General features: G+C 35.6%; 1 protein-coding gene and 1 long non-coding RNA gene across 2 annotated transcripts; one reads left to right on the plus strand and one right to left on the minus strand.

The window, feature by feature from the left end:
* Positions 1-5,354: 5,354 nt before the first annotated feature.
* LOC112167930 (putative MO25-like protein At5g47540) lies at positions 5,355-7,898 on the plus strand. Its single transcript, XM_024305033.2, has 6 exons — positions 5,355-5,574; positions 6,319-6,393; positions 6,526-6,619; positions 6,716-6,775; positions 7,007-7,075; positions 7,655-7,898. Exons 1-6 carry the CDS (start codon positions 5,417-5,419, stop codon positions 7,751-7,753), a joined length of 555 nt encoding a protein of 184 aa, XP_024160801.1. The 5' UTR covers positions 5,355-5,416; the 3' UTR covers positions 7,754-7,898.
* Positions 7,899-9,420: 1,522 nt separating this feature from the next.
* On the minus strand, positions 9,421-12,919 carry LOC112202674. Its single transcript, XR_002937516.2, has 4 exons — positions 12,654-12,919; positions 12,452-12,565; positions 9,963-10,042; positions 9,421-9,875 (listed from the first exon to the last, which is right to left on the minus strand). It is a non-coding gene; the product is annotated as an uncharacterized LOC112202674 (long non-coding RNA).
* Positions 12,920-13,605: the final 686 nt, after the last annotated feature.

Genomic DNA, 13,605 nt, shown 5'->3' on the forward strand with positions numbered 1-13,605 from the left:
GAGATTTTTGGGGAGATGAAAAACTAAAGGCATAAAGGCACCTCTAGTCCTGGATGTGATGATTGTTGCTAGCTAGGACCAAAATGAAGTGGCGGAGCTTGACCCAGAGCAAGTAGAAACTATGATGCAGGAACAAAACAATGTGGTAAAGCTTGCACTGGAGAAAGTGGGAAAGAAGATCACTGACGCTTCTTGTGGGGGAAGTGAAACTGTAATGCAGGAAGCTGCAGTAAAACTGGAAACCAAGAACTGACACCCACAAATATAGGTACTCGAGTAGACAAAAGAGGCAGACCCACATCTACTCGTAAATCTCTAAAAAAATTGAAAACTGATGGTACTGGACTGCTTTTGACTATGGATGAGGATATCCCCATTAAAAAGCTGAAAAACTGGTTCGGTTACAGCCAAGGCCCTAGGGCTCAGAGAAGCCACGGATGGACTTCTAGTCTCCAAGCAATCATCTTCGCAAGCGGAGGGCTTGGCTTCAAAGAAGAAAAGAGAGCATCCACTAGGTGCGCGAAATAAAAATCCACCAAAGACGTCAAAGATCCTAACTGAAGATGTTCTAAAGGTTCTCTATTCGGGTAGCCCTCCCAAACCTAACCCAAAGGGCAAGGAGAAAATTTGAGGTATTTTGGACCTAACCTATAGAATGAGTGTTGATTCTTCCATTTAGATGCATAGTTCTTTGGTGTACTGAAATTGAGCGCATTGGCACCAGGAACTTTGTCTGCTATAATTTTTTTTTTTTTTAGAATTATGTTATTATGCTAGGCTTCTGAATAAAGGAGCAGAATTGTTTCAAGTGTAATGGCATCTATCACTCGAGTGGGAGCTATGTATCATGCCATTCTGGCCTGTGTTTGCTTTGAATAAAATTATTTCTTCCTTAAAAAAAAAAAAAATCTATTACTATATCTCTAAGTATTTTTGTATCAGCGACACTACTTAGTTTGTCTTTTTTTTTTTTATGACTCTATGATATAGATACACTACATTGTTTGAGAATATATTGACCTTTCATGTCGGTATACATGATATGTTTACATAGATTTAGCTGCCATATTATTTATTCTAATTTCCTTGAGTAGAATTTAGGAATTTGAAATTCAAATTTTAAATATTTAAACTGAAAACAAAGACAAACGAAAACCGTTTCCGAAAACGAGAGCATCTCTCTCTCTCTCTCTCTCTCTCTCTCTCTCTCTCTCTCTCTCTCTCTCTCTCTCTCTCTCTCTCTCTCTCTCTCTCTCTCTCTCTCTGTAGATGCTCGGTCGATTCTTCATCTTGATTTCACTTTCATTGACTATCAAATTTGTCTTTCTCTACTGATTATATCTATCTAGGTCTCTTTTGGACTATATCTTATCCAACTTTTGCTATTGATGAGTCAAGCCTCTCCCTGTCTTCCCTCCAGTAAAGGGAAAGAAAAGTAATTATTTCTCTTCCTTCTTCAATTAAGCATATTGATTCATTAACAGTGCTTTGGGCACTCTTCTCTTCTCTTTTAAATTAAAACAAGCATGTTTCACACTTGAATTTGAAGTAGTTTGTTCAAATCTAGTTTTTAGATCCTATTCCCAAAATAGACGACATGCGTTAACAATATATATTTGGATTTCTGATTGAGATCATCTTCGCAAGTCGTCCTATCCCTTGTCTATTTTCAGTGGCTCTACACATTTGCTTGGCAAAAGTTCAGTGACTAGTCTTCATGAGGATTCATATGGTTTGCAAGGTCAGAATTGGGGGTTCTCCAACAAATGGACAAGAGTTGTTTTGTTGTGGGCAATGATCCATCTTTGGCTTTCTCTTTTGCAGTATCTTGACATATTTGGCACTCTTGCACTGTAGTTCTACCCCTTGACATTTTTTCCTCAAATTATTTTATTACTATCAAGATTTTATGCATTATTTTAGATGAACATTTCATGTTCTACACCTTTTTTGTTGGAGTGGTGTTTGATTGTGGGTATTTTTATATTTTTGTTTGTCAAATTTTATATTTGACTACCAATTTGTTTGTGCTTCAAGTTTTATACATACTTTGTCTTCTGTTCTAGTTTTTCTCTTGGATATTTAGGCATTCTTCTTGCCTCTACAGTTTCTTTGGTTTGGAATTGCCTTTATTTTGTTATTCCCAGTACATATTGGTCTATTGTTTCTAATGATTTTTTTACTTTTCTTTGCATGGTGCATGGGTGAAATCTGAGGAAATGAGATCGCATGATGGCCAAGTTCATAGATTAGAGAATGTTGCTATGGAAATGGTATTGGGATGGCAAGAGCGGTTGCAAGCAGTTTCTTTTAGAATATATGCTGGTAGTTTTGACATTGGATAAGGTGGTTGTTACCTTATTTGATGATATTGGATAAGTTGATTATCACATCTTATTTGATGATTAAGGTGGTTTGAGATGTATATTTTCTGGGCTCAAGTTGCTTTGGCCCATGTTTTATTTGTCATTGTACTATTTGGTTCTCATGATTGAAATCGGGCAGCTCAACTTCATATTTTTTAAGTTGATGCTTATGATTCCCGACTTTCATGAGCGAGTGTCTTTTGCACCATGTGATGTACTATCAATATTGAGGTTTAACCTCGGTGCAATAAAACTTTCTGTTCTAACCAAAAAAAAAAAAAACTAAAAACAAAATCCCCAAATTATGAGATTTTGATTTGTTTCCCTTATTTACCTTGAGAGGCAAAATGGACAGCAAAAAAAGTGGTTGGACCACAATTAAAAATAAAAAAGTTTTCAGACTACAATGAAAATTGATGTAGTAAATTGGACCTTCATTAAAATACTCTAAATAATACTAATGCAAACTTTTGAACCAAGAATTAAACTGAAATTGTCTAAATAATACACGTATGAATTTTCCTGTTTATTATAGTAATAAGGGGCTGTGACCACTTACACAATTTGAGCATAAAAATTGCCCACTTACTCCACTAAGTGTTTTTTACTCCCATTTACCTGATCTAACATCTATTAACAGTATTGCCCTCATTTTAATTAATAAATTACACTCATATCTCTCTCTCTCTCCCCCTTCCCCTCTTTGATCTCTTCTCTCTCTCCTCCCCCCCCCCCCACTGATTTCTTCTCTCACCGAAGACCGAATCCGACAACGTCTGCGGCCTTTGTCATCATATGCGGTTTTGTCGCCATCTGCGGGCTTCGTCACCATATGCGAGGAGGTAGGATTTGGGTAGGGCCTGGACGGCGAGGAGGGAGTTGTGGGTGGTGTCTGTGTTGAACCAGAGGACGGGGACTTGTGGTGAAGGTCGAGGAGGGCGATGCGGCCCTGGCAGTCGCCTGCGACGAGGAGGAGGTGGCAATAGAATTGAACATATAAATTGATCAATTGTATTTGTAATGTATTCATTTTGGTTTGGGGAGTTTATGTAATTCACTGGAGGGCAATAATATGATTATTTGAGGGTAATAATATGATTATTATGAGGTAATAATATAATTATTGGAAGACAATAATATGATTATTAGGAGGCAATAAAAAGAGTATTGGGGGGCAATAATATGTTTACTGGGGGGGGGGGGGCAATAATATGTTTATTAGGGGACAATAATATGATTATTGGGTATTACTAGGGGGCAATAAAATCGGACGCCGGAATCCGGCCACCGGTCCTATGGCCGGATTCCGGTCACCAGTTGCTGGATTCCTGTCACTGGAGTCTGTGGTCGGCCGCCGGTCACCGGAGTCCGACAAGGTCTTCAATGACTTCTCTCTCTAAGTGACAAAGAAAGAGAGGGCAAAACTGTCCTAAAAATAAATAAAAAGTAATAAAAAATACATAATTGGGTATTATGACAAAATATATATAAAATATTGTGTAAGTGGATAATCTCTTAGAGTGTTTGGGTAAGTGGGGTTAATTAATCCAAAAATTGGATAAATTATCATTTTCCCTTGTACTAACTATGACCAAAAGTGGCGGGATCAATTGGTTTATGCCACAAAGCACCCTCCATTTCTTCTATTTTTGAACGAAAAGTTTAAGTATTAGCAAATTATTGAAATTTTCACCTATACAACCATCACCAAAATTAATAATGCTGCAGTACCTTAAATCCAACAATATTTCATCAAAATGAATTAAAACCCACCCTCTTTTTCTTCTGTTTTTGAACGAAAAGTTCAAGTATTTGCAAATTGAAATTTTCACCTATGCAACCTTCATCAAAATTAATAATGCTGCAGTACCTTAAATCCAACAATATTTCATCAAAATGAATTAAAACCCATTATTTAATTTTAAAAAAGTACACAAAAGTCCTTTACAGCATTTCATTACACAGCGAAACGCCAAAACCCACAAACATTCATTTCTGCTTATAAGCACATAGTTTTATTATAAAGGATATAGTGTAAGATGTTTTCAAATTCACATGTAGCATGTGTTTATTTACCCTTTTATCCTCTTTTAAGTTTTGTGTTTTGTACCCAAAGTGTCTGTCATCAAATATTCGTGTAGTAGCAGGTCATATATGCGTATAATGGTAGATATCATATGTACGTGCAGTCGCAACAACATTAGCATAAATTAATGTAGTAGCGTAAACAGATATTCGTGCAATAGCAATAGCAAACATTCTTGTAGTAGCAGTAAAGTAAATAAATTTGTACAGTAACAAAAAAATATATTTGTGAAATAACAGTAGCATATGTTAGTGCAGTATCATATACATATCTAAATGTCCACATTTTGGGGGTGAATTTACACCAAGTAAATGAGTCTTCCGGAGCACCACAATTGCATGCATTAGCGAAGGAGGATTCAAGCTATTTTATTTTGTCTGATATGACCTTACAAAGTTGTGTAGGTTTGTGCATTTTTGGGCTTCAATGTCATAGTGAATGGTACCATAAATCCTGTATGGATTGCATGTATGTACCGTTTTGGCTTTTAGAATTTTGTCTAGCTTTCCTTGTTGCTCCTAGCACAGGTAGGCTAGCTACCTTAGATCTCAAATCCAATACCAATTGGATATGGATAGACCAAGCTCCAACAAGTATTTTGGATGCTTTACAATTTGATTGTAACCATTTATCTTAATCCACTAAAAGCCCTGCTATGGTTTTACTCAAAAATATACATATCTAAATTTGCTATATATAGACCTAGCAAATATCTAAATAAAACCAGCAAAACAAATTTTGACTATAACTTTCTTGGGATAATGATAAAAGAGGTCATTTTAAAATGTCTTATTATAATTCAGGACACACAAATGTCCCCATGATAATTAAGGTCACCTCTTTACAACCTGCCATTAAAAATAACAAAAATTACAAGTGATGCCATTGTCTCATCATCTGTCTCTTCCCCGATCTATTTCAGACTATAATTAACACCCCCTCTCTCTCAACTGACTTCACCGTCATGGCTCCTTCGACACCGCCGACGGCGTCTACAACTCGCTTGGTCCGAATCTCACAACTCCGGCCCCCCTCATCGCCTCCGTCAATTTCTTTCGATAATGTTCTTTCCTTCTTCATCTTCATCCTGAACGTAAAGCCACCGAGCACAGACTCAATCAGGTTCTTGTAATTTCTTGTATCGGAGACCTTTTGATAATCTTTTTGGGTTAATTGGATATGTAATCTTGAGTTAAGTAAAGTGGGTATAGTCTATTTCAGCATTATCCTCAGTTAAGTGAAGTTTATTTGGTTTACTGAAGAATACTATTGCAATGAAATTCTTGTGCGGCATATGCATTATTGTTGAAGTTACATATGCATTGAATGCTAGGTTGCAGTTCATTATGCATCATTGTTATTAATTTAATTCCTTGAGTTGATGATTGTAAGAAGGATGCTCATTTCTAAAGATTTGAATTTATGTAAAGTATAGAGCATCCTTCATATCTTCGAAAGACCTTGAATTAGTTGAATGATTGCTAATTCAATTGAATTTTGGTTGAAAGAAACCCTAGATTAACATGATTGATTGCTAGGCGTTTAGTTTTGTATGACCGAGATGAGGAAATTGGCAATAGTATTGTGAATTTGGAGTCTGAATACTATAGTGTTTGATGTGAATGTTAGACGAGGAACCTGCTTCTCATTGCTATATTCAATATCAGTGGGTATGATTAGAATTTGCTATCTTGTTGTCTTGCTGCTATTGTATATTAATTTGTGTACATAGTTGTGTGGTTTGATAATTTGCGTTACTAGATTTGTGTTAACTTCTTTTAAACTGTATTGATCTTATAGATATTCTGATACCTGGGTAAGATCAATTTATTAGTACTGTTGACATAGTTATTTTGTTTGGTTCAGTTATGGAGACGGTGATATTGCTCTATCTTATGGTGCAATTTTAAGGGAATGCATTCGTCATCAGGTTGTTGCGAGGTAAAGCCTTCAATATGTACATCTGTAGATGAGTCAAAGTTTGCGCTTTTGTATTCTGGAGGAGTCAGAGGTTCCGTTCGTCATGAGTTGGTTATTATAGGCCATATTATCTTCAACTGGTTTACTTCTCAGGTACGTCCTGGAATCAGACCACATGAAGAAGTTCTTTGATTATATACAACTTCCAAATTTTGAAATAGCATCGGATGCTGCAGCCACTTTCAAGGTTGAGTATGGTTTGATCATTATTCCAGATTGTAAAAACTAACACAATCCACTATATTTGTGTACTAATTTTACTGTCATTGACATACTCGCACAGGAGCTTATGACCAGGCATAAGTCAACAGTTGCACAATTTTTGTCTAATAATTATGACTGGGTAAGATTCGCAATCTACATGAGCTCTTCTGGTTGTGGTGACTTTTACTCTATAACATAGTGCTCCAGGCTATGGATAAAGATGATTTTAGATATTTAGGCCGTCAAGGTGTCTAAATGTGATGATTGAACTCCGATAAGAATGATTTTAGACTTTTTCTTTTTGCATTTTGTAAAAATAGAATGATCATTCTCAATATCTGAATTGTTTCCCACTATTGGCTGGTTGTAGTTTTTCCAAGAATATAATTCGCAGTTGCTGGAGTCTCAGAATTACATCACCAAACGACAGGCTATCAAGGTAAGTATACATAGTTTTTGTGCCCCCGAGAGTCTTGTTTTTGTCATCCAATTTTCTGTAATATATTCATTGCTGAGATTTATTTTGCTAAAAGAACAGGAATAGTTGTTCTGTTACACTGATGAGTACATCTTTGAACTTTGTTTCAGCCATTGTTTGCATGTGTCAAATTTGTTGTTACTGGCCAGGTTACTGGTCATGTTCAATGTCAATCACATCTCACTTGCTAAGTCATTGGCCAAGTCATTGTTATATCCATTACCATGTCACTGGTCAAGTCATATTGCACTGAACAAGTCATTGGCCAAGTCATATTGCATGTCACTGACATATTTTAGAATTTTTTTAGTCACTGTTATATCCAAGTCACTGGCCGGTTAACTGTTAACCTCAAATCATTAGTCATGTCATAGTCATGAACATGTTACTGACTATGTCACTGATCATGTAACTGTCAAAGTTACTGATGATTTTCTCATTTTCACAAGAAGAAATCTTATAAGTATACAATACTTTAGAATGTCACTTTATTGTTATACTATTCAAATTCATTGACTATAATTTTTTCATGGCCAACAGATTGGATTGTGGAATTTTTGTGATGTACTACATGAAGAAACCTTCGAAAGAGGAGGGGATTCAGAAGACAATCAGCAAGAAATATATTTTGCAATATAGAGCTCATATAATCAAGACATTTGCGAAACATAGGCATAGTTAGATTTCTATAAATTTAGAGTTTTAGCAATCTGTTTAGGGTTAGGATGCAAGTTACTGGCCAATTGTAAACTCCAGCTTACTAAATCAATTAGCTTTTTTATTTTTTTATGGTGTCACTGTTATATTTAGTGACTTTGCCAGTGACTTGGCGAGGGATTGACAATGACTTTACTGGTAACTAGCTAAGTCACTGACCAGGTAACTGTTAACCTCAAGTAACTAGCCAAGTCACTGACCAGGTAACTGTGTCACTGGATTATGCTGCTTGAATGTAAGATGAATTGTTGAATAAATTTCTTGATAATAGTTCATATGCATAGCATGAACAGTGATGTCATTACATATATATCGCCGCAAATTTTATAGAGGAATCTTGAATAGTTTAGTTGTATGTAATTGGTGAGCACTGGTCCGTTGATTTGTAGAGGAATCTTGGCAAATGACATGTGATTGACAGTTACATGGTCAGTTACTTGGTTAGTGACATGTGATTAACAGTGACTTGGCTATTAACTTGTGACTTGGCTACTGACAGTTACTTGGTTAGTGACATGTGATTAACAGTGACTTGGCTATTAACTTGTGACTTGGCTACTGATAGTTACTTTGTTAGTGACATGGTCAGTTACTTGGTTAGTGACATGTGATTAACAGTGACTTAGCTATTAACTTGTGAGTTGGCTACTGACAGTTACTTGGTTAGTGACATTGTCAGTTACTTGGTTAGTGACATGGTCAGTTACTTGGTTAGTGACATGTGATTAACAGTGACTTAGCTATTAACTTGTGACTTGGCTACTGACAGTTACTTGGTTAGTGACATGGTCAGTTACTTGGTTAGTGACATGTGATTAACAGTGACTTGGCTACTGATAGTTACTTGGTTAGTGACATGGTCAGTTACTTGGTTAGTGACATGGTCAGTTACTTGGTTAGTGACATGTGATTAACAGTGACTTGGCTATTAACTTATGACTTGGCTACTGACAGTTACTTGGTTAGTGACATGGTCAGTTACTTGGTTAGTGACATGTGATTAACAGTGACTTGGTTAGTGACATGTGATTAACAGTGACTTGGCTATTAACTTGTGACTTGGCTACTGACAGTTACTTGGTTAGTGACATGGTCAGTTACTTGGTTAGTAACATGTGATAAACATATGATCTCAGATTGATTATTTTTTCTTTTGTGATGACTTTGAGATACCATCACTTCCTACGCTTTTGTAAAGATCATTTCCAACTGAACTTTTTCTATAAATATAAAATGCCAGATGAAATTTTTTACCTACTAGGGGAAGGTCACTGTGACTTCATGAGAAGGAACTCATGTACTACAACCAGAAGACATGTACCAGAAAAAAAAAAAAAAAAAAAAAAAAAAAAAAAAAAAAACGTGTACCACAATCTTTAGACGGAACTCAGTTCCTCTATAGGTCTTTTTTTAACATTCTCACTACCTAAATTTTGTAAACAAGTTAAACACTATCATTTATACCAAAAGAAAACAAGCTACAGAAAGAAATGCTAGGCGTTTCCAAAGACATTTTTAATACACATCCATGAAGTACTTTAAAACTACGAAAATCTTAGTAAGCATACATATCATCGCTAAGATCAGACTTTTGCAAGTACCCAATCTCTTCCTTGTATTGCAAAACTACAGGTCAAAAGTACAGAAAAATTATCTAACATTTAGCAGATACAACATGAGACCATGACATGATCACTAGAAACAGTCCAAAAATTGCAAATGTCGCATGGGAAGTTTAGTTCCACAAAACGAAAGCCTCAATGGATCTGAAACATGGATTTATACAATATAATTTGACCAACTAACTGCATACAAAAGAACACTTTACAGGAATACCAACATCAAGTCCAATGACCTAAAACGGTGATTAAATTTGTGTGGTTGAATATCCAAGAGAGATAAAAGAGGACCTGGAAGAAGGTAATATTTATCCAAATAGAAGGCAACACAAAACAGATCATTCATGATTGTTTAGCCTAAAACAACATAATCTCCATATTACAATTGTAGATACTACTCAATAGGGATTGGATCTTACCACTTCCTGTAAAAAAAAATAAAGTTACTTTCTTAAAGTCTAACTAGTATTAAAAGGGAGAATGTAAAGAACATCTAGGGTGTCAAATCTCACCATAAACTATATTCCAAGACAATGTTGCATTGCATTACCATATGATGGATCCTCTATCCATTCAACCAGGCTTTCTCGACCTGAAGGTTATACAAAAGTTAATACAAGAACTAAATATGAGTCTGATTATAGATTTTCAGTAATATGACAGGCAATAGCCATATGAAAAAGCTACAGAGTCAATAGCCATATGAAAAAACTGTTTGTAACTGCAGGCTTTCAAGCAAGAGATGAAGCAGGTCCAAGCACCAAAGAAGTTTCAAAAGGTCAAAGATTGTTTACTTATATCAATGTAGAGAATCCTTGCAGATATATTTCTCACTTCAACTCTAGCTATTGGCATAGTCCAAAGTTAATACAGAACACCATTCCAATTCTTCAACTATTTGATTTTGATATAAATCCTAGACATTGATACTGCTAAGTTTAGAAAGTCACAGACAATGTACTCCAACAAAAAGACAAACAACATCCTGTTTGCGCTCGAATCCATCAATAAAACACGAATACGAAATTCGGAACGAAACCCAAATACTGATCCATTATTATTCATCTATGTTATGTTTTTCTCTTCTTTTTGATTTTCTTCTTGGTTCAGCTTCCCACCGACTTTTACAATTTTTTGTGTATTTATTCTGTTAATTAGGCTCGTATTATTCTGGGTAGGTGGTTGCATTTGAAAAGCTATAGTTTTTAGAATTGTAAATCTCGGAATTTTATTATGTAAAAATTCTGAATTTCTTATATTTTCCAATGATGTGATGATCGTGTTTTGATTTCTGAGAATTGTTAAGTTGCTCTGACCAGAACGAACCAAGTGTGCTCAGATTTTGGAGGTTTTTCTGTATGATTTGTGAAAATGTAAACGAATTTTCATGTTTAATTTGGTTTCAATTTGATCAAAGAAGTTGTGTAATTTCATGCTAGCTATTTTGTGATGATACGTTGCAGTTATTCTAAACAATAAGGAAATGGTTCTTTTTAATGAAATTGTCTTAACTTGAAAAAACGAAAAAACGGTCGGAAGGTTTGAATTGAAAGATTAGTTGAAGGTTCTCACTTCTCACTGTGTGTGTATTGCAAGGGATAAAGCTCTATGATATGCAGTTGCCTTTCTTGCACGTTTTTGGGAATAGACTTCCACTATCTGTCAAAAAGGGAACACTACTATATGTTTATAAGTGATTTGTTTTAGGATTACTGTTGATGATATGCAAGTATATCTATATTCGTTAGAACTATAAGGCAGAATATGCTTTACTTTATTTGCAAGGGCTCCTATGATAAAGAATGGAGTTCGAGTATACATGTATTCTCGTCATTCATTCTTAGGAACTTTGTTCAGGTTAGTAGTTGTAGGATGTATGGCTGAAGGCCAAATGTAAAATAATCTGACTAAGATGTGGTTAAGGCTCAATGAGCTTTCATAAGAGCAGGACTGACATATGTACAACTATTTATTTCAACTTTTTTATTCCTGCTAATTGACAATGTTGAGGGAGGGGGTACTTAACTACAGCTACAAACGCCAACTTGATTAGTAGCAATACTAGGGTGCAGGGGTATTTGAACTCGAGACCTCAGGTGATGGAGTAAATAATTACAAGAGCTAGAAATCCCCAGTTATATGGAACTTTATGAAAGAAAAGTGTAGATTTTGAAGTCCATCAGCTACTCAATAATCCAAACAAACCAACTCACATAGACGCTCAAGTCATTAGCAAAACTGAGTTCATTATATAACAACAACAAAATAATCATGAAACAATAGGACATGAAAAAACAAATTAGGCTTTTCTTGGCTGCTTGCATTATGCAGGGAAAACCCAATTCAGCAAAAATTGAAAATTGGGTTGTTTCAGACCCACTATATAAAATAAGCAAATCCAACTTTTTCTCAAATTCACACAACACAACCAAACAAATGCATCAAGATGTATTCGGAACATGAAGCAATTCTCAGAAGGCTATTCAAAGTGAGTTTACATAGCCAAAGAAGAAACATTCAGAAATATGCACCAGCAGACATCAATTTCAAGTGCAGCAGGGTGGTGGTAAAGGAATTGTTTCACTAATCAAACTATTAGTGATGATATCTCTCCTGTGAATCCTCTACAGTCTACTTTTTCTAGTCAACAAGCTATTAGTGAGGAGAGAATCACAAGAAGTTAATCATAAGATCACATATTAGTAAGTTACAGAACCAAATCTATATATCAAAGCACACAAAACTGCTAATTCTCTTCAAATCCTTCCTCAAATCTTTGAAAATCAAAGTTAACTACCATCGCAGATCTTAAAACCTGAACCTCGAATTTCTCCATCTCAGTTGAAAATTCTACTAACTACTTGGGAAGTCTCCCAAAATACTAGAGTTCTGAGTATTCAAAGCTCACGGAAACAACAAATTATCGATTCGAAGCAAGCAATATCAAGATGCATTTACGTAATCTCATTTAAAATACTGATCCATACCTAGACGTTCGTACCTGGATTGAAGATGAGATTCCGGCACCGGTCGTCGATCGAAAAACAGATCAGGTTGTGCGCGGGTGAGAAGTGAAAGAACGGGTCGATTATGGTGAAGAGGTTGGGGTGGCAAACTTCGAGAAGCATTAAGCAATTTCATCACTATACAATGCCAACTATGCAAACCAAAGATAAACGGTGGAATCGAGGCTGAAATATTACCGGCTTGAGGTAGATGATGTCGTGAAGGTTATCGAGCTTCAAATTCCGGCGATCCTGAAAGTCGTTCGCCATAGCCACCATTGTTCGCTCACTGAAATTTGAACGCAGAGAGGAAGACGAATAGAGTAATGGAAGCTCCGAGACACGGAGACTAAAACCTATGATCGAGAGAGAGAGAGAGAGAGAGAGAGAGAGAGAGAGAGAGAGATTGGTAATGGTCGACTCGGAGAGAAAGCTCCAACGGGGTCGTAATCAAAATGGAGAGAGGAATCAAAATGAAGAGAAGATTTGAGCTTTAAGGGCAGAATGGGAATCAATAAATTTAAAAACTGACCTTTTTTAACATCACTTTATTATTCACAAGGACTAAATTAATATTACTAACAATTTATTATGGACCTTTTTATCAAGTGGAAAATTAGGTGACATTTTTATCATTTCACACTCTAATGTGACCTTTTTCATCATTTCCCTAACTTTCTAATATTATCCTTTTTCAATAAATTAAAACGCACAAGAAAAAAAAATTGAACAGTTGACATTCTTCTTCTTCCTATTCAACCGCAAAACCAAAAGCGAAGATGACAATGCGTCGGGATTCTCATGGATTTTGAGAAAAATTCATGGTTGAATCAGGTTGGTGGATAAAGACGAAGGATTCTGGGCGCACTTGATGAAAACAATTGTAGGTTCAAAGCTTCTTCTAATTGATATTCACGAAGAACAGGGAAGAAAAAGATTATGGAGATCGTCAAAAGAGAATTAAGTGAGAGAGAGGTTGAAGTTGATAGATCAGGTAATATAGTGGCAACCCATGTATATAAAATAAAAATATAGATAAGTAATGCAATTTTACATGTAAAATTTGTGTCCGTGCCTATATTGTGCATGTATCTAATGTAAATTGGGTTATGAGTGTTTTGTAATGGCCTTTTTTTTTTAAGGGTGAAAT

This window comes from Rosa chinensis, chromosome 5, assembly GCF_002994745.2.
Source record: "Rosa chinensis cultivar Old Blush chromosome 5, RchiOBHm-V2, whole genome shotgun sequence".
NCBI lineage: Eukaryota > Viridiplantae > Streptophyta > Magnoliopsida > Rosales > Rosaceae > Rosa > Rosa chinensis.

Coding starts and splice junctions, on each gene's coding strand:
- LOC112167930 (XM_024305033.2), top strand. CDS start 5,417: ATGGCTCCTTCGACACCGCCGACGGCGTCTACAACTCGCTTGGTCCGA. Junction 5,575..6,318: donor CCGAGCACAGACTCAATCAG/GTTCTTGTAATT, acceptor TGTTTGGTTCAG/TTATGGAGACGGTGATATTG. Junction 7,076..7,654: donor CCAAACGACAGGCTATCAAG/GTAAGTATACAT, acceptor CATGGCCAACAG/ATTGGATTGTGGAATTTTTG.